The sequence below is a fragment of the Mustela putorius genome, unplaced genomic scaffold, assembly GCF_011764305.1.
Source record: "Mustela putorius furo isolate JIRA1106 unplaced genomic scaffold, ASM1176430v1.1 tig00003859_pilon_pilon_pilon, whole genome shotgun sequence".
In the NCBI taxonomy this organism is placed as follows: domain Eukaryota; kingdom Metazoa; phylum Chordata; class Mammalia; order Carnivora; family Mustelidae; genus Mustela; species Mustela putorius.
The window spans coordinates 103477-125096 of record NW_025422011.1 but is presented as its reverse complement, the minus strand read 5'-3'; the positions used below and the strand labels follow the sequence as shown (position 1 = coordinate 125096).

The window sequence follows — 21620 nt, the reverse complement described above, 5'->3', positions numbered from 1 at the left end:
TATTCTACATTTTACAAAGCCTTAAAATTAAGACTCAAATCACATGACAACCTGCCTATACCTTTTGAGAAAATACCCCCGTTTACAAAGAACGAGACTGGAGCAAAAATGTCCCATTTCAGAATAACTAAAGGGGGAACATCAGGGGTAAATAATGTAGTGCTGATAAAAAGAACAAAAAAGGCAGACACCACACACCTCCATTTTCCCAAGATTAAATGATTATTAAAAAAGCGCGCCACACTGTATAGAAATCAACATTCTCTCCCATAATTCTGTGCATCTGGGACTATAGAAATGTCACTGTCCCTGTCCCACATCTTCAAATTAACATTCTCAGGTCACAACAATAAGTCTTCCCAAAGGGGACCTTCCGGAAAAACAAGCTATTTCCTCGGCTCATATTTCCCTGGAAAAAAAAAATAAAATAAAAACAAAGTCTAGTGTGAACATGAGGTCAGCTAGTCCAAATCAGCAGAGAGATGTATGTGGACACTTTTCTGGAGATGCGACTAAAAGGGCCAGGGTGAGACTGGGGCTTTCCGACTCCAGCCGAGCTTTCTGGAAGCTCACTACAATGTTGCCACATGTGTTAAGGCAAGGATCTCTTCCTTACACAGAACCTGCAGTTTGGATTCTGGCTCTGCCACTTGCTAGCTAGGTTATCACATGAGTCAATACACAGAGGGTGCTGACACGGTCCCACCACTCATGAAGGGCGAGCTTTTATTTACTTTTCAATGGAATGGTCAGAGCTTTAGGAAATACTTCTAAAATCTTACGAGAGTAATAACGTTGTAAGCTTAACTGAACAGACTCTGAACTTAGACTGCACATAGATCCCGCTCCCACAAATACAGACTGGGTAGCCTTGGGTTATACAATTAGTGTTACTGAATGGTTCAAAGTCCCAATCTCTTCAGATGTGAAGTGGGATGATAAAGAATGGTACTTATCCTCATACGGTTATTTTGAGGATTACAGGAGCCGGTACATAGGCGGCTCTCGGCATGATGCCTGATATACAGTAAATACCCCATCAAGATTTGTCGTGTTAAGCACTTAGAGGACTTACTGCTCCCCAGGTAAGGTGTCTGATACCCTAACACATTTTCTATCTGCTTCCTTCCTACAGCAGGGCTTAGAAAGTAGGGAAAGGAGGTCCACCTTTCCTTTTAAATGGGGACCACAACAGGAGATTGCCCAGTAAAAGTGTGAGACTCAGAATGAAACCCAGGATATCAACATTAGGTCTGTATGGAAATCATCCAAGCGTTCCAGCCTGGATCACAGGGGCTTGCCTGGCATGGGTGCTGGGTAAAGGCAACTACAGGAGCACTTAGGCCTTTTCTTTTGGAGGTCAGGCTGGGGAAGCCTGAACTCTTGTGAACGGAGGCCTTTCTCACAGGCATTGCCAATGCTATGATAAAATGTGATAAAAAAGATAGTCCTCGTACACTATCTTCTACAATCTTTGAAAAAGTGTGTGCCACTTCAAAACAGCTTAAAACTGATGGCCATTTAATGTGATCCTGTGTTAAATTTAGTGCACAGCCACCCATTATTTTGGTTCCTAACAAAGCTTTGCCTGGACTGAGAATTTGTGGTTGCAGATGACATACCTCACAGCATAACAAAGAAGAAACTGGAGTCTGGACAAAATCATTCTCTAAAAAGACTAGAAGAGACCAGCTCCATCATCATCACTGTGACAAAGAACGTCATCAACAACCTCTCGTTTCTCAGTTTCCTCTCTACTATACTGGAGAAAAACACATGAATGTATAAGGAGATCCTGAGAAGTTACAAAAAAGAGGTGACGTTAGAAAAAAAGAACCTGAAATTGGGTCCAGCGTTTTAACATCCAGGATAATCATCTACCCAGACCTTATTTATAATTTGAATGTGATCACTCAAATGGCTTCTCCGTCATATCTAGGGATTCTTAATTCATGACCCCTCCTGATATTTCTATGCAGCACACTTTACTGTTGTGCTGGAGTGACATACAGAACAGTGTAAAGGGTATGTGACTGGCAACCAAAGGGCAACCTACAAAAATTAACCTGGGATTCCGGAGACATTATTTAAGAAAACAAAAACAAAATAAAATAAAGTATGAGAGAGAGGAGGGGTGAGGAGGGAGGGAAGAATGGAGACAGAGAGAGAGAGAGAAAGAGAATGAGACAGAAGTACCTCTTTTTGCAGCATGCACCAGCAGTCTATCCAAGAAGTATATATCGGGGAGTAAGGAGGGCATCCACCAGCAAGCCTGAAACGGGGGTGGGGGGAGAATGAGCCATTCAAATTAACATTTCCAAAGCATTCTCTCAAGAGTTTGACAAATCTTTTTTTTTTTTTTTTTAAAGATTTTATTTATCTACCCGACAGAGAGAGCTCACAAGTAGACAGAGAGAGAGGAGGGAAGCAGGCTCCCCACTGAGCAGAGAGCCTGATGTGGGGCTTGATCCCAGAACCCTGGGATCATGACCTGAGCCGAAAGCAGAGGCTTCAACCCACTGAGCCACCCAGGCGCCCCAAGAGTTTTGATAAATCTTGGTCAAAATATTCTCCGACCTAGAAAGTTCCCCAAGAGGTGATTTTAGTTTCAATGGAACAAATTATACTGGAGCAGGGAAAAGAAAAAGCATCTGAAAAGGACTTCCCTCCCTCATATTTAGGTCTTTTTTTTCCTTTTTTTTAAAAAGTAATCTCAACACCCAATGTGGGGCTAGAACTCATAACCCTAAGATCAAGAGTTGCCTGCTCCCTGATTGAGCCAGGCAGGCACCCGTCATATTTAGGTTTTGAAACAAGTAAACGCAAACTTCAACCAGTTATGAATCGTCTAAAACACCCAGGTTTTTAAGAATGAATATAATTCTAGAATATAGCAATTATGTGATTAAAGTACAGAGAAAGGAGATTTAAAAACTAAGTGGTGGGGCGCCTGGGTGGCTCAGTCTGTTGTTACATGTCTGCCTTTAACTCAGATCATGATCCTAGGGTCCTGGGATCGAGCACTGCCATCAGGCTCCCTGACTACTGGAGAGTCTGCTATTCCCTCTCCCTCTGCTGCTCCCCCTGCTTGTGCTCTCTTTGCGTCTATCAGATAAATAAAAAAATAAAATCTTAAAAACAAAAACAGGGGCGCCTGGGTGGCTCAGTGGTTAAAGCCTCTGCCTTCAGCTCAGGTCATGATCCCAGGGTCCTGGGATCGAGCCCCGCATCGGGCTCTCTGCTCAGCAGGGAGCCTGCCTCCTCCTCTCTCTCTCTCTGCCTCTCTGCCTACTTGTGATCTGTCAAATAAATAAAAACCTTTAAAAAAAAAAAAACAAAAACAAAAACAAAAAAACAAACCTAAGTGTTCAAAAGAACCTAAAAATTGGCGACCACATGCTTTACTCATGTAGAACCCAGAATCACTTCCTCCCTAAAAATCTGTAAGGACGGGGCGCCTGGGTGGCTCAGTGGGTTAAGCCTCTGCCTTCGAATCAGGTCATGATCCTGGCGTCCTGGGATGGAGCCCTGTGTTGGGCTCTCTGCTCAGTGGGGAGCCTGCTTCCCCACCACCCACACCCCCGCCTGCCTCTCTGCCTACTTGTGATCTCTCTGTCAAATTAATAAATAAAATATTTAAAAAAAAAAAAAATCTGTAAGGAATAGTAATACATTCAACTCATCTTTCGTGTATGCTCTGAGCTAAAATGTGGCCACTGCCCTACCAATCACAGGTGATTGGTAATTTGGAATTTTAGAGCATGTAGCTCTTGATCTCAGGGTCTTGAGACACAAAACAAACAGAAGGCGACAGGATACGGAATACGACAACTATGTTTAAAACTCCACATGGCTCTTTGCTTGACATCTGGTTTGAAAACCATGACAGGTCTAATGACACACTGTGTTGGGGACTATACTGGAACAGCGAACTAAAGCAAGAGGCAAAACCTCTGCCCAGTGTGGTGCAGGCACTAGGCATCTAGAAGCTGGCAATCAGTGGTGTTCACGCCATACCGCCACCCACCCTTCCCCACCAATACAGTGAAAGGTTAAGAACCTTCCCATGAAAGAAAGAAAAAAGAACATTTCTAGGAACCGAATTTCCTACTTTTCTTTCTTTAAAACTTACTTTCTCCATGTAGCCCCTAGGAAAAACAGGGAAGGATGTGGAAATCCAGTAATTTGATCACAATCCCACTTAAACCACAGGCAAGTGTACACTGTCTGTAAGTACTTGAGAAATAGTCTTTGCGCTCTTCTCTATTCTAAGAGAGGATATGAGGGGCTGCTTAGAATATAAACTGATGCCGTTGCTGGTGCATGGAGCAGAGAGAGAAAAAATTCAGGAAATCTAGTAATGGCATCAACTGTACTTTTCTTCCCCAAATCTCTCCTTGGACTGCTCTGCCTGTCAGGTGAATGGAATAAGAAATGCGAGGCACTTACCCACAGTTGTTGACAGCCATAAGATTAGAGACAAGCACAAAGGGATAGGTCAACATACTGGCAAAAAACTGCAAAGTGGTAAAAAGACAGCTAAGTTATTAGGTCGTTCTGAATCTTTAGTCTCTTCTTCCTCTGCCTCCCACTATGGTCAACACTCCAACGCTGGTTTTGCTTTCTCAGCATCCCAGGAAAGATGAAATTACGCATTTTTGAGCCTGAACAGGATACCTCCTCCTAACATCCCCATTATCCAACAGTTTAACTGAAGACCAGAAGGCTTCTCTTACTGTGATTGAGTCTTCTTTCAAGTAAACTCAAGGACATGATTTAACAGAAAAAGTAAACACCACTAAATACAATGAAGCATTTCAAAACATCCCTGAGATAGTAGAAATTATGCATGTCCTTCCAAAGACGATGGAAGCTACTTTGGGAGTCAAACACCACGACTCAAGAGGGAGAAGACACCACATGACTCAAGAGGGTGAAGCTCTCTAGGGCATATCGGCAGGTGCAGGGGGAAGCAGGCCTGAGACCTGCAGGCCAGGATGTGGTGAGAAACGCCCACATGTCTCTCCCACCCCCCTGAAAGCCAAATAGACCAAACCATGTGGGCTTGTTAGTGCCGTTCCTGTGACACAGGGACTCTGGGTTAGTCTCACCTCTGACAGACATTAACAAACTTAAGACTCTCCTTTGAGACATCTCGTTGCCTTCAAGCAGTGATAACACATGACCCAGGTGAGATTAAAAAGAAAAAAAAAAACAAAACACAACTATCCCTAGGTCAAGAGGATTTTAAAAAACTCACTCCTGTGACAGCTTGGGAATAACTCTTCATTTCACTCATGGTGGAAACCTGAAACAGGAAGAAAAGTCTGTATTAGAACGAGTAAGAAAATTAAGATGATGTTAAGGACGAATTGTCTCCTACCATCTCAATCTATTCTCTCTCTAAATTTTTAGTTTCTTTGACAGCCAGAAAATTAATTTCAAGATGAAAACATAAAATACTGATTATGAGCCTAAAAAGGCAGTGGACAAAATGATCAACCTGATTCCACATGAAGAGACAAATTCGCAGGAGACTATGTGATGGCAGAGGAACAAATATAATAGGCCCAGGATGAAAAAAAAAAAAGAAAAAGGAAAAAAAAAGGCAATGAGACTGGTAACCTTTCCCCACGTCCTAAAAATCCAATCCCTGGAAACGACATTTATGGTGTATCCGAGGGACAAGTGACTACCTCTATGCGCGCCCAGCTGTGTCCCAGACGCTGCAGAGACCAGCCTCTGGGTACTGCAGACGCGCGCTGCGTGGGTTTAGACCTCCCTGTGTGTGTTCTACTTTCCACCATGCTACGGGGCTGCCTCTGTGCAGAGAGGCCCACAGCTTCCAGGAAAGGCGAATTCTTAAAACCTCCCAGGCTGAGGTTTCTAAGAAGCCCCGTCCAGGAATCCCTTTAACATTTCGGATTGGACGAAATAGCCCTTGGTACACTATGAAACTGTCCTGCTTCGTAGTATCTGCAAAAATCATCTATCAATACTGAGGCCATCTCCTGGCAGCACAGAGACAGGGACAGATTTCTTAGGCTTCCTCGGCTATACCCCAGGGACTTTCTTAGGTGCATCTTTCTATGGTAAATAATATAGGGTAATCCATTAGCCTTTAAAAACTCGACTGACAGTGTTTAGCCATGTAACAATGAGTCTGGCAAAAATATAATGAAGTGCCACTTTATCATTTTTTAAAATAGATTCTATCCTAAACTTGGGGTCTGAACTCATGACCCTGAGATTATTAAGAGTCACATGCTCCACTGTCTGTGCCAGCCAGGTGCCCCACCACGTTACTGTGAAGCTAACCAAGCCGCCCAGAGAATACAATAAAGTCAGCCCCAACACATCTTATCAAGGTCACACCTACCCCACTGTCCAGTGCATAGGTATTGACGAGGTAGGCCAGTGAGTTACAGAGCCACAAAGAAATGATGTCACCTAGGAGGCGGGGAATAAGACCCCTACATGAAGAAATAAAAAAAATAAGAGCCAAGAACTGCGATCAGTAAAAAGATAATCCACCCAATACAAACACTTCTCAAAGAAAGAGTTCAAAGTCTTCAAGAGAACTGAAAATACATGGGGCGCCTGGGTGGCTCAGTGGGTTAAGCCTCTGCCTTCAGCTCAGGTCATGATCTCGGGGTCCTGGGATCGAGCCCCACATCAGGCTCTCTGCTCAGCAGGGATCCTGCTTCTCCCTCTCTCTCTGCCTGCCTCTGCCTACTTCTGCCTACTTGTGATTTCTATCTCTGTCAAATAAAAAAAAAAAATTAAAAAAAAAAAAAAAAAGAGACAACGAATGCCGGAATCTAGTATGGACTAGTTCATTCTAGTTAATGTAACTGTAGGTTACTCTCCAGTCATTGAGGTTAATCTCCACAACGACTTTCTTTCCCATTTGACAAATGCAGGCCAGCTATATGCCCTCAAAGCTTCACCTAATGGGCTCACCTAACTATTAAGAATTATGAGCAGGGTGGACAAAAATCTGTCTGTTTTGAAGAGACTTAAATATGACTTTGGCTAAGCTACTTGACATTCAAAGCTGACAGGGCCGAAAATGACTACAAAATTATAAAACGAGAAACAGAGATGAGTGAGGGACGTCAAAAAACAGATTCCCAGGGCCTAAGTAGTCGAGGTGATGCAGCGCAGCACAGCAGGATGAACATCACCCGACAGACTGAAGACCGGGGTGCAAATACCATTTCCATCACTTATAAGCTGTGTGACCAGAGCAAATCAACTTCCCAGAGCACCCACTTTTTCTAATCTCTAAAGTAAGAATGTAATAGCTATCCTATCTCCTAGACCATTTACTTATTCACTTATTCTTTCTTTCTTTCTTTTTTTTTTTAAAGCAGTCTTCATGCCCAACATGGGACTTGAACTCAAGACCCTGAGATCAAGAGCTACATGCTCTACCAGCTGAGTGAGCCAGAGGGGCCCCCTCCCAGGCTATCATAATCCAAAAAAAACCTAAAAAACAAACAAACAATCCCAGTTACATGGCAATACTCTGCAAATGAAAGAGGACCATTTCTAGTTTCGTTCTTAAAAGAAGAACGAGAGTGGAAGCCCGAGTTCTTCCAGAGGAAACCCAAGGGAATGACTATGGCCTTGCAACAATGTATTACTCTCAGGGTAAGGGAGATCATTTTCCTATTTTTCAAAAATTAAGTTTCTCTAGTTTATCGACTGCACAATAGGAACTTACTATAAAGGTAGAAACTTGGAACGAATTTAACAAAATTTTAATGGAATTGAAAACAAAATGAAAAACCCCCACACAAAAACCAAAACCCTAATATCCAATGTTTTAGATGTCCAGGAGCAAAAGTCTGCGATCTTTACAACAGAATTTAAGTCTGAGGGGCTTTAACAGAGTGTCACATGAAGGAAACCCGGAGAGTACATTTTCTCCAAGGATTAAACAATGAGCCGTGTCCTGATTTTCATTAAAGCTTTCCACCCCCACAGATAACTGCACATGTAAATCAACAATTTACTTACGCAAAAAATCCTAGGATGCCCTCTTCACGATAGATGGTTACTATGGAATCATAAAGTCCACTAGGTATAGAAGATGGAAAGGCAAAAATACATGAAGATTATTTTGGAGTTATTAAAAAAAATTCGATGATCACTTTTGACAAGGAAATTTATACCCCAGCCTCCCTTTCTGCCACTCTCACTCTGCAAAGACAGCTGAATTTGGAGACAGGAGTGGAGATATGACTACCTAAGGGTGCAGTCACATGGAGTCAGGGTGAATTTTGGCTTCAGTGGCTCTGCAACTTACTCTGAGATCCTTGGAAGGTTCCTAAACCTGCCTGGGCCATTGTCTTCCATCTTACCATTTTTTGGTTCATTTTTGTGCAGAACAAATGATCTCTCAATTCGCTCTGTAAACTCTAAGGCACCATTAAAATATAAAACACTTGGAAAGATCTCTCTGAATACGGGAAAACGAAAACACTTACCAGTACTTGGATTCTCTGCCAATGAACTGTACCATAGATCTTAGAGTGATCACTGCAGAACAGAGAAAAGATTTTTAAAACTATGTCGAGATAAACTTTGATAGCCCTGAAAAAGAAAAAAGTTTTTCCATCTAAAAACATTTTGCTCTCTGGATTAATTGGACAAATGCCAAAAGGAGCAGGCAAACAAAACACACATGCAAGGCACTTCAGTGAAGTCCCCCATCAACCCGTCTAGGCGGTCAGGAGAGCCCATGCTATGAAAGGTGGGTCATAAATCAGATGTCAGTCACCAACTGTAAACCTACCGTGGAAGGGATGTGTGATGAGGGTAGCAGCAGAACGGGCCATCATCTCTCGAGTCGTCTAGAAACAATCAACACACACGTCTGAAACCTAAACAGACAACACTCGGATTCCTGCGAGAAGTAATGTGGGCGGCACAGCACCCTCGTCCTAATGTGGTACGGTGTAATACACTGCTATCCTCTCTTACCTTTCCTCCTGGGTTCAGTGTTCCGTTATGGTTACTTCTCAAAATTGATGTGCAAAGCAGATTTCTGTTATCTTCTCAATTTTACAGATTGGAACAACCAATCCAAAGATTAAGAGGCTCGCTAGTAAACACTAACCCAGCTGGAATAAAACCACAGGGCCTGGTATTTCGATTTTTAAGTTGCTTTCTCCCTGAGAGTGATTTCAGAGAGTCTGTGATCTATGTTATTCAAATGTCAGGCTCTGTTTAATCTGTGCCAACAGAGCAACTCTGACTAGTTTTTCCACCCCAAGCCTGTAACTGTGCAGTATCTTAGAGCTGCTATTTATCCTAGTTTATCTTTCTTGGCCAGGACTCTGTAAAGAAGTGGCAGAGAAAATTAGATTACAACACTGGGGAGGCAGGTAGTGAAGACAGCAGGTCCGTTACTCATCTGTGCATTGAAACATCACCTTCGGTCATCTAGTTAAGATATCCCTCGCCCCTGCGCCAATGACAGTCCTGAGAAGAGCCCGTGTCACAGGATAGGTGAACTCAAGTTAAAAAAACCCACAAAAACATATTAATACAAGTACCTCTACTTTAAAAAAAAAAAGTAGAAAATTTACCAAAAACAAAGCTGATTCATCTGACATCTAGACCTGCTTCTTTTGGAATATGTGTTTTAGAAGGCAGCATTCACTAGAAGACTGTGATCTCACTAAAGACAATAAAACAATGTAAAGACTAAGAAATAAAAGAGTGGTTTTGAAAGCCATAAATATTAAGTCAGGCATGAAACAAACTCCAGTGACAGAGAAAGGGAACGGGAAATGGGTACGAGGAACAATCCCAAGTCAGAATAACATTGTAAAAGCGTCTCCTGATGATGATATCTGACACACGAAGGGGCAGGCCACTACTTAAACACAACTGTGCCAGAGGTTTACACCTCTATTAAAAGACTTCCAGTAGAAACCTCTTCAATTTCACACATGAAATGAGTGGACAAAATTAGTTTCCTTGAAATGCATCTAATCCAAATAGAAAGCAATGCTTTTTTTTTTCTTCCTTATTATGGTATCATGTAGAAAAGCCCAAAATGAACTGAAGGTCTACTTTATTTGGAATAAATGCTGAACAGACGGGCCTGATGATCCTGATTCCACAAACTGCCACACTGCATACGTTGCGAGTGAGGGAAATAGCACAGGACATCATCAGTCTCTTACCTCCTTGATAACTTGGTCGAAGGAAGGTGTGACTTCTTTCTGTGAATTTCCAGAGCCTAAATCCTGGAAATCAAAATGAAAGAAGACAGGTATCTTGGTGGTTTTATTTTTAATTTGAATGACTTATTTTTTTAAAAGGTTTTGTTCTTTATTTTTTAAAGATTTTATTTATCCATTTGTCAGAGAGAGAGAGAGAGAGAAGACAGAGCACAAGGGAGAGCACACGGAGGGGGAGGGGCAAAGGGAGAAGCAGACTCCCCGCCAAGCAAGGAGCCCGATGTGGGACTCAATCCCAGGACCGTGGAATCATGACCCAAGCCGAAGGCAGCCGCTTAACCAACTGAGCCACCCAGGTGCCTCTAAAGGTTTTATTTTTTTAAAGTAATCTCTACATGTAACGTGGCGCTTGAACCTGTAACCCTAAGATCAAGAGTTGTACCCTCCACCAACTGAGCCAGGCAGGCACCCATATCTTGATGGTTTTATTTTTTTTTTATTTTTTATTTTTTTTTTAAAGATTTTATTTATTTATTTGACAGAGATCACAAGCAGGCAGAGAGGCAGGCAGAGAGAGAGGAGGAAGCAGGCCCCCCGCTGAGCAGAGAGCCCGATGCGGGGCTCGATCCCAGGACTCTGAGATCATGACCTGAGCCGAAGGCAGCGGCCTAACCCACTGAGCCACCCAGGCGCCCCTCTTGATGGTTTTAAATAGAACTATTCAAACTGGTGGCCACCCTGTATGCCAACACTCACTGAGATGAAAGGGGAGCTGACTGCTTGTCCTTTCTCTGAAAAAAGACCAAAGAGCAATAGCAACTTGCAAGGGAAACGGGCCCATGCATACAAATCAGCTCCAACATACCTCAACCTTGTCACATTCCTGGTAATGCTACAAAGAAGAGAAAAGAAAAGAAAGGATGATTAGGGCTGTCATAGTGTCACTGAGAGAGGACATAAAATGAGAATAAAACAGTTGGCTTTTTTCTTTTTTGGGCTGCATATTTCCAATATTTTGTATTTCCAATTAATTGGAAAGAAGTGTCTCTAAAATGATGTCATTGCTAAGTTTAATATGTTGGCCAGCTGGAGGAACAAGTGAATGCTCATGAAAACTCTTATCTAAAATAAGAAATAGGAAAACAAACCAAAAACTAAAAATCCAAGGGCATTATTTACTACACATACACATTTAGCAGAAATAAGCTGGTAAAAACATAACCTAACATTAAAGCTATGGAAAAAGCAGGACCAATGGCCAAACAACCTGATTTAAAAAATGGGCAGAGAATGTGAACACACACTTTTCCACAGAAGATATACAGACGGCCAAAAGGCAAACGAAAAGATGTTCCACATCACTCATTATCAGGGAAATGCAAACCAAAAGCATAATGAGATATCATCTCACACCAGTTAGATTGGCTATCATCAAAAAAGACAAGAAATAACAAGTGTTAGGGAGGATGTGGAGGAAAATGAACCCTGATACTGTTGCTGGAAATGTACTCTAGTGCAGCCACTGTGGAACTGTATGGAGGTTCTGCAAAAAGTTAAGAATAGAACTATCATAGGGGTGCTTGGCTGGCTCAGTTGGTAAAGCATGTGACTCTTGATCTTGGGGCTGTGAGTTTAAAAGAGCAATAGCAATTTGTGCACAGAGATTATTTTTTTTATTGTTTTTTAAAGATTTTATTTATTTGACAGAGACACGACGAGAGAAGGAACACAAGCAGAGTAAGTGGGAGAGGGAGAAGCAGGCTTCCCGTCGAGCAGGGAGCCTGATATGGGGCTCTATCCCAGTACCCCTGGATCAGCTCTCTGCCTACTTGTGATCTCTCTCTGTCAAATAAAAAAATAAAATCTTTTTTTTTTTTAATATTTTATTTATTTATTTGACAGAGAGAGAGATCACAAGTAGGCAGAGAGGCAGGCAGAGAGAGAGGAGGAAGCAGGCTCCCTGCTGAGCAGAGAGCCCGATGCGGGGCTTGATCCCAAGACCCTGAGACCATGACCCGAGCCGAAGGCAGCGGCTTAACCCACTGAGCCACCCAGGCGCCCAATAAATAAAATATTTAAAAAAATATTTTATTTGACAGAGAGTGAGAGACAGAGCACAAGCAAGGGCAGCAGTAGGCAGAGGGAGAGGGAGAAGCAGGCTCCCCACTGAGCAAGGCGCCTGATGTGGGGCTCAATCCCAGAAACCTGGGATCATGAGCTGAGCCAAAGACAGACGCTTAACTGACTGAGCCACCCAGGCATCCCGTGTATAGAGATTACTTATTTAAAAAAAAAAATTAAAAAAAAGATTTAAAAGAACAACCATAAAATCCAGCTATTCCACCTCTCGAGAATATGAACACTAAATTTGATAAAATATATGCACCCTGATGTTTATAGCAGCATTATTCATAATAGCCAAGATACAGAAACAACCTAAATGACCACTGATGGGTGAATGGATAAGGAAATTATGGTATCTAAGCACAATGGAATATCGCTCAGCCATTAAAAAATATATATATATTGCCATTAAAAAGAAAAAGATTTATTTATTTGAGAGAGAGAGACAGCAAGTGAGTGAGCATGAGAGGGGAGAAGGTCAGAGATAGAAGCAGACTCCCCGAAGAGCCAGGAGCCGGAAGCGGGACTCGATGCCAGGACTCTAGGATCATGAGCTGAGCAAAAGGCAGCCACCCAACCAAGCCATCCAGGCACCTGAAATCTTGCTATTTGTGATAACATGGGTGGACCTTGAAGGTATCAAGTTAAGTGAAATAAGTCAGAAAGAGAGAGACAAAAGCTGTGATTTCACTCACATGTGGACTGTAAACCAACCAGCCAACCAACCAAACTCAGGCAGAACAGGTTACCCGAAGGGAAGGGGATGGAAGACGGGTGAGGTGGGGGAAAAGGGGGTCAAATGTATGGTGATGGATGTTAACCACAAGATCCTTTTGTAACGAATACAGATGTCAAATCACAATGCTGTACACCTGAAACTTTAAAATGTTATGTACTAATTTTACCTCACTTTAAAAAAAAAAGTAGTACCAATACCATATTACTGCAAGGCTCTTTTCTTCACTGTACAAAAGAACAGAGAATTGGTGCCAAGTCAGAATAGCTAAAATTGCCTCACTTTTCTGTTTGTATCTGACTATTTCTAAAACAAGCAAGAGAGAAGATTCTGTTCTCTTCCAAAATACTGAATACTGCCAGAGTTCAGACTATATTGGAAGAGGAAATACTATTTGTGGGATATTTTAGAAACAGAAGATGGGATAGGTAAAACGAAAGAATCAAAGACAATAGAGCCACTAATCCAACCAGATTAAAAAAACAGACAACACTTTCTTCTGTAAAAATTTTTTTTAAAAAATTCAGAACAAAGAGAACAAATTTCAACACCAAGCAAAATGCTGTTTTGGGGTCAAATTCCAGGTCTTTAGTTAGAGTAATTCTAATAGTTTCAGTTTCACGCGTACTTAAAAATTCTTGCTCATTTCTAGGCTTAGCTTTTTTACGCTGTTAGTAAAATTTCCTACCTGTCCTTTCTACATTATTCTGAACAGAATTCAATTTCATTCTTGTTCAGATATACAGAACTCTTTCTTACAACGGCTAACAATTTCAACAACCCTGAACTGTCTTTTTTCCTGATGCAAAAAGCTGCTTTTGATAGTAAGTATAGAATCAATTCCCTGTCATGCCACAAGTAAACACATATTCAGAGCACCTGCTTAATTCCACTCAAGCTTACTTTTCCTGTAGGTAAAGGAACTTGTTCTCAAGCAGTACTCTCACTTTTGGTCTAAGTCTATACACAAAACCAGTTGACTCTGTGACAGACGCCTTCGCATTAAGCTCACTTAAGCAATGGCAACAATTTCACTGAGCCCAGGGGAGGGTGTGGCTGGGGACAAAAGGCCAGTCATCAATCCACCAAAAGCTTGGGCCCATTAAGACTCCATTACTCAGATCCAGGGGTCACCTGCAAGTCTTCACATCTGGCCCACAGGCATGACAAGAAGAGTAAGTGGGTACAGCATGCAACCTCTGATCTCAGTGTCACAGGGCTTGTGAGTTCAAGCCCAACAATGGGCACAGAGCTTACTTAAAAAAAAAAAAAGAAAGAAAGAAAAGAAAGCGTGTAAAGAATAATGAAATGACTGAGGGGTGAAACAGCTTCCAAGTGAGGCAACTACTAGAGAACCTCTCCCACTCAGAAATCAAGGAGGGCTAAAGAGAATTTAAAATCTAAGCCAATTAGCACTCATATGTGGAATTTAAGAAACAAAACAAACGATCATAGGGAAAGAAAAAAGAGGGAGACAAACCAAGAAACAGACCCTTAACTAGAGAGAACAAACTGATGGTTACCAGAGGGAGGGGGAGGATGGGTGAAATGGGTGATGGGGATTAAGGAGCGCAGCTGTCCTGATGAGCACCAGGTGTTGTATGGACGTGTTGAATCACTATATTGTACACCTGAAACTAATATTACACTGTATGTTAACTAATTGGAATTCAAATAAAAACTTAAAAAAAAATCTAAGCCAATTAGATCATGAAATTTTAACAAAATCAAGATACGCTCATCAGAAGATAAAACATTAGAACTCGGTTAATGTTAAAGCCTACAAAAGTAAATGAAGGACTATGCCAAGTATTGTTTAAATAAGCAGTTAGTAACCAATTGGAATTTAACACATTTGATGTATTACCTAGGTTGATAGTAATACATAGATCTGGTTAGCCTATGTTGTGACTTTTTTTTTTTTAAAGATTTTTATTTATTTGACAGAGAGAGATCACAAGTAGGCAGAGGCGGGCAGAGAGAGAGGAAGGGAAGCAGGCTCCCTGCCAAGCAGAGAGCCCGATGCGGGTATGGACCCCCGGACCCTGGGATCATGACCTGAGCCAAAAGCAGAGGCTTTAACCCACTGAGCCACTCAGGAGCCCCTGTTGTGACATTTTTTGAGAGTTAAGAGCACAGAGGCTAACATACCTTGGTGCCAGTAGGAGACAGAATAATGAACTAGAAATCCCTTAGTTTTATATTCTCCACCACATTCACGCTAAATACCTTCCCAAGGACTGTTCTAAGTGGTGCAGAATTTGTATTCATAACACCTTTATAAATACAATAAAGGGCCATTCTGTTTGACCTACATGGTAACTGGTAAAACTGAGAAACCAGCACCATCAGAATCATTAGCTTTGGCATTTGAGGTGAAAAGAAGCTGGCAAACAAGAGGATCTGTGAAAAAGAAAGAAATGTAACCTTGGTTTTGTTTTTTGTTTTTTTAAGATTTTATTTACTTTTTTTGACAGAGAGCACAAGCTGGGGGAGAAGCAGGCTCCCCGCTGAGCAGGGAGCCTGATGTGAGGCTCCATCCCAGGACCCTAGGATCATGTCTTGAGCTAAAGGCAGAGATGCCTAATCAACTGAGCCACCCAGGCACCTCATAACCTTGATATTTTAACAAACATTTTAGGAAACACTGCCAACATAAGAAAAATTAATAATTCACCTACATATATCCATTACCAAGGTTAAACATGTTTAACAGTTGCCCCTTTTGTTTCAGAGCTCTGGCCTTCTTAAAATAAAATGCCACAGAAACAGACCGCCGAAGTTCCACCTCTCATCTCTTCCCCCACTTCCCAAAAGTAACCGCAAGCCTGATGTGTACTTTGGTGAGGTTAAAAAAAAAGGTGTCCCTCCCAAATTTGTGTGACGTAACACATTAGCAGAAACAGTGCAGAAAATACAAATGTAAAACAGAATAAATAATTAAAAGGCAAATATCCATGTAGTCATGATCCAGGTCAAGGAAAATAATTTCCATTACCCCTGAGCCCCATGCATGATCCCTTTCTCCCCTCTCCCCACAGATAACCACTATCCTGACTTTTACGTTCCTTTTGTTAAGTGTTATTTTGTTTTTAAGATTTTATTTATTTATTTACTTGACAGACAGAGATCACAAGTAGGCAGAGAGGCAGGCAGAGAGAGAGGAGGAAGCAGGCTCCCCGCTGAGCAGAGAACCCGATGTGGGGCTCCATCCCAGGACCCTGGGATCATGACCCAAGCCGAAGGCAGAGGCTTTAACCCACCATACCACCCAAGTGCCTCTTGTTAAGTTTTTTTAAAAAACAAGTTTCTGGGGTGCCTGTCTGGCTCAGTCCACAGAACATGCGACTCATGATCTCAGGATTGTGAGTTCATGCCCTATGCTGGGAGTGGAGCTTACTTATTTTTAAAAATAAATACATAAGGGGTGCCTGGGTGGCTCAGTGGGTTGGGCGTCTGCCTTCAGCTCAGGTCATGATCTCAGGGTCCTGGGATCAAGCCCCGTGTCTGGCTCTCTGCTCAGAGAGGAGCCTGGTTCCGCCCCCCTCCCCCGCCCCGCCGTCTGCCTGCCTCTCTGCTTACTAGTGATCCCTGTCTGTCAAATAAAATAAAAATCTTTTAAAAATAAATACATAAATACATAAAAAATAAGCTTGTAACAGAGAACATTTTACTAGCAGTAATGTTAGAAATAGGAGGAAAGTAACTCCAGAAAGAAGTATGTGTTTCAATCAGCTTCCTTCCTTCTTTGAAGAAATAAAATGAGCTACACGGGAGATCAAGTAAGTGTTTCTGCTCAGAATGACTGGTTCAGAGGAAGAAGGACTGCAGATCAAAAACTATCACTTCAAACTCCCTTTGCATCCCAGGGAAGACTTAAGAATGGGTATTTGAAGTAAATGTTTTCAAGAGAATAAAGGACATGGTCTTAAATATAATCTTTGAAATTGCTCTTGGTCAGTAAAACAAACTGCATAAAAAGAAATCGAAATCTTTGGGAAGATTACTTGATTTTCTTACCTGTAAAACTTTACCATGGACCACAGTTCCAAGGACACCTGAACACAGTCTTGGAGTTAAGCCTGTGAACAACCCACGCTTCCCATCGATGCTCGCAATGTGCTGAGCTGAGAACACAAGTCAGAGATTTAAATTCCAGCTGGAAGAAAGGGTTACATAGAAATGTCATGTAAACAGGCTTTCTATGTCTTTTCTTTCTATAACTCCTGCCTACCTAGCACCGTTCTCAATGTCCTCCAAATTCCAAATAAATCAAAAACACTTACCATAACAAAAGAGACCAGGAAGCTGACATACTTGCCGCCCAAAAATATTTCGTCCTATTGTTGGAGGAAGAGGCTCATATCCCACCTTCAAAAACAAGAGAATATATCAATACCAAGCAATATTCCCCAAAATGTATTGGCTGCAAGGTTAAAATTTTTAACCACAGTGAAAATGCAGTGTATGTTTTCCAAGGCAATCACGAAGTATCATCCTTGTCAGTTTCTTATTCTGTCAACTGATAAGACTTGTTTCAATAAACTCCAAGCTTTCTTTTGGTTCAAATTCTACAAAGTAAACCATGTAGCTGAGATAGACTAATAAAAAACTGAATATAAAATAAGGGAACTTTTGTGTTAGGAAAGCTATAGTTTACTGAGGAGTATCAAAAATACTTTCTAGGGGCGCCTAGGTGGCTCAGTTGGTTAAGCGACTGCTTTCTGCTCCGGTCATGATCCTGGAGTCCCTGGATCAAGTCCCGCATCGGGCTCCCTGCTCGGCGGGGAGTCTGCTTCTCCCACTGACCTCTCTCCTCTCATGCTATCTCTCTTTCTCTCAAATAAATAAAATCTTTTTTTTTTTTTTTAAGATTTTTTTAATTTTTATTTATTTGACAGAGAGAGATCACAAGTAGGCAGAGAGGCAGGCAGAGAGAGAGAGAGGAGGAAGCAGGCTCCCTGCTGAGCAGAGAGCCTATGCGGGACTCGATCCCGGGACCCCGAGATCATGACCCGAGCCGAAGGCAGCGGCTTAACCCACTGAGCCACCCAGGAGCCCTCAAATAAATAAAATCTTAAAAACAAAACAAAACAAAACTTTCAAAAGCAAACCTAACACTTAAAAAAAAATTTTTTTTTAAGATTTTTATTTATTTACTTATTTGACAGACAGAGGTCACAAGTAAGCAGAGAGGCAGACAGAGAGAGAGGAGGAAGCAGGTGCCCTGCTGAGCAGAGAGCCCAATGTAGGGCTCGATCCCAGAACCCTGAGGCCATGGCCTGAGCTGAAGGCAGAGGCTTTAACCCACTGAGCCACCCAAGTGTCCCCCCAAAAAAACATTTTTAAAAAAGGTTTTATTTATTTATTTGATAGAGAGAGGGAGTATGTGAGCACAAGCAGAGAGAACAGCAGGCAGAGAGAAAAGCAGGCTCCCTGCTGAGCAAGGAACCAAATGTGGGACTCGAATGTGAGACTGGATCCCAGAAACCCGGGATCACGACCCGAGCCAAAGGCAGACGCTCAACCAACTAAGCCACCCAAGAGTCCCTACATAAAAGACTTACTTGTTCAGGACGCCTGGGTGGCTCAGTTGGTTGGACAACTGCCTTCGGCTCAGGTCATGATCCCGGAGTCCCGGGATAGAGTCCCGCATCGGGCTCCCAGCTCCATGGGGAGTCTGTTTCGCTCTCTGACCTTCTCTCACTCATGCTCTCTCTCACTGTCTCTCTCTCTCAAATAAATAAATAAAATCTTAAAAAAAAAAAAGACTTACTTGTTCATCTTAGAGAGAGACTGTATGCGCTAGGGAAGGGGGTGGCAGGCAGGGGCAAAGGGGGAATCTAAAGCAGATTTGGCACTGAGAATGGAGCCTGACGCAGGGCTTAATCTCACGACCCTTGAGATCATGACCTGAATCAAAACCAAGAGTTGGGACACCCCACTGACCCACCCAAGTGGGGCTGAACTCACGGCTAGGAGATTAAAAGACACTTATACCCACGGAGCCAGCTAGGCACCCTGAATGCATTTTTTATATTTGAATAAAACAGAAGACTAAGCCACCATCAACTTTGTTTTTGGCTAGCAAGATGAAACACTCAAAAGGCAAATGCAGAGAGCACTGGATAATTCATGTGGTAAATATTTATAAGCTAAATCCATACTAAATAAGCAGACTGTCATTTCATTAACAATCTAATGAAGGCCACTTTAGAGTTAATGATTATCATTTTATTTTTACAATATATTCAGCATTTTTAGTAGTAATGGGAAACTTGAGAGAATGAATGACATAGGACTTGGCTTTGATCTGCTACTGCTGTAATTCTTAACCTGTTCAATTAAATAACTTCTGAGCTCCCTCAAAGTGTTACCATACCACTATTTTTAAAACTGAGTATTTAAAAATTACACCAAAACCCTTAAGACACTTGGTGACATAGAAGTTGTGTAAACAGGGCTAAGGATATTCAAATTTTTGAAGCAAGTGCTCTCAACATCACTACGAAACCCTGCCTCCTGAAGAAGTTGAGTAATGGGCTCATATCAGATTTATTGTGAAACGTCACCTCAAGACACCATCTAGCTACAAATGTGCCAATTCCGTTTTAGACGTCACAGCAGATTTCAATCAAAGTCTTTGTTCTTAGTTAAAATAATTTAATTCATAGTGGGCTTTTACATACGGAATCTGAATCCAACGGGTCCACCTGGCAACACATACTTCAGAGAAGTATCAACTCAAGATTAAGAAATGTGGCTCTCCCTAGTGTCGTGCATACTTCTGACAGAAAGGTAGGACAAATGAGGACAGGGGTTCTAACAACTGCTCCTTCCTTGGTACTATGCATGACATAATCATGCCAACTTTCAACAAAGGTTTTAAAAAAATGAATGGCATGCTCATCACAGAGAATTCTGGAAAGGCAACTGAAAATACTATGGAATAGGGTATCACTAGTTAAAACCTGGCTTACTTGCCTTTGAATATAAAACACCATCTAAGGATTGTTTCACAGTAGATCAAAAACTAACATAAATGCTTGAACTCTCTCATCTGAACGATTTCCAGCTCAGACAGAGGTGATTTTTGCTGTCGGGAGCCACATGGGCTGCTGCTGGAGAGCGCTCAGTGAGCTCAGTGAATCCTTCGGAAATTTCAATCAGCAACCACTTCATGATCACTTCTGAATGAGCTCCTTGTGTTTACCTGGGTATCTGGTGCTAAAATCTCGGAACAGAATAGCAGCAGTAACAGTAGCAAATAAAAATGAAAGGAAAAAAAAAAAGCGAATAAAGTATTGGCTCCCCTGGAATTTCAAATTTGTCTTTAACAGATTTCCTGTCTTGCGTTTGGGGCGGAGGAGGTGAATGCTGATTTCAGAGGGGGCTGGAGGGGAGGGCTGGGAAGCTCGTGGTGGCAACTGGCCAGGATCAACCTCAGGGAAGAAAAAACAAAGTTCAGAGAGCCACCAGGACAGGCAGAGCAGGACGGCAGTTGGCTGCGGGGAAAGGATCGGGTCTCCCCGCCTGGCAGGGGGCGAGACCTGGGAAAGGCCCACGGACAGTGGAAGAAGAGCCGTGGGCCGTGGAAGCTGTCCCTAAGGGGAAGGAAGAGGCAGCAGGGAAGGAGCAGCATCTCAGGGGACTAGAGGCCCGGAAGGCTGGAGCCGATCGCCAAGCGCCGAGGGCAGCGGCGACTGAACAAGGCGCCGGGCGGGGAAGGGGATGGCGACGACTCATACCTGGATGAGCACCTTCACGTACATGAGCGGCTGGGACAGGATGGTGAGGCCGGAGCCCAGGAGCACCTGACTGGCCGCGTCCGCCATGATGGCACCCGCGGACGGACAGACAGACCGAGCCACCAAGCGACCGAGCCGCTCCCGGATCACGTGCCAAGGCCGCCGGCTTCACTGGCCCGCCCGCGGCGCGCGCGCACGCACGCACCGGCGCGCGCCTCCCCACCCAGTCCCGAGAAACGGCAGGCGCTCGCGAGCCGGCGCTGGGGTCGGGGCGGGGCTTACCGGCCAGGGGCGCATGCGTTCTATAGTGGGATCAGCGCCCTCCACTAGGAATGGCAGTTTCTATTGCGCTTGCGCAGGCCTGGAACGTCCGCTGGAGAAGAATGGGCGTGGCAATGGGGGTGTGTGACCCTGACAGCAAAAGCAAGGTCAGAGGAGTAAAAGAATTGAAGAGGGTTTTCCGTTATGCTTTGTCCTCTACCACTTGCCCTTTGAGCATCTGCAACATAAGGTACAAGGGTATTCGGAACCATGAACAACCTAATGGCCAGCAAAAACTAGTTACGTCTTATACTGAACAATTAATTAATCTGGAAGTTGCTATTCATTCATTCAGTTAATGTCACCTTCTCAGAAATGGCTTCTCTGACCTCTATTTAAATTTTCCTGCCCCTTATTTTGTACCACGTCGCTCGGTAGTACTTACTGCCTGAAATTATTCGTTTGTGCCTTCCACCAGAATGCAAGCTCTGTGAGTTCAGGAACTGGGACAGCCTTTGTTCACTGTTGTCTATTCAGCGCCTGGCACATACT

General features: G+C 42.8%; 1 protein-coding gene across 2 annotated transcripts; it reads right to left on the bottom strand.

The window, feature by feature from the left end:
• Window positions 1–199: 199 nt before the first annotated feature.
• MTCH2 (mitochondrial carrier 2) lies at window positions 200–21084 on the bottom strand. Of its 2 annotated transcripts, XM_004763038.3 has the most exons (13): window positions 20808–21083; window positions 17346–17430; window positions 17080–17186; window positions 11065–11091; window positions 10203–10265; window positions 8804–8861; window positions 8496–8547; window positions 8026–8085; window positions 6380–6473; window positions 5261–5308; window positions 4450–4517; window positions 2197–2272; window positions 200–409 (listed from the first exon to the last, which is right to left on the bottom strand). In XM_004763038.3, exons 1-13 carry the CDS (start codon window positions 20892–20894, stop codon window positions 323–325), a joined length of 912 nt encoding a protein of 303 aa, XP_004763095.1. In that variant the 5' UTR covers window positions 20895–21083; the 3' UTR covers window positions 200–322. The 2 variants fall into 2 exon arrangements, with proteins under 2 accessions (XP_004763095.1, XP_004763096.1); XM_004763039.3 differs by lacking the exon at window positions 11065–11091 and having other exon boundaries at window positions 20808–21084.
• Between the last annotated feature and the right edge of the window lie 536 nt (window positions 21085–21620).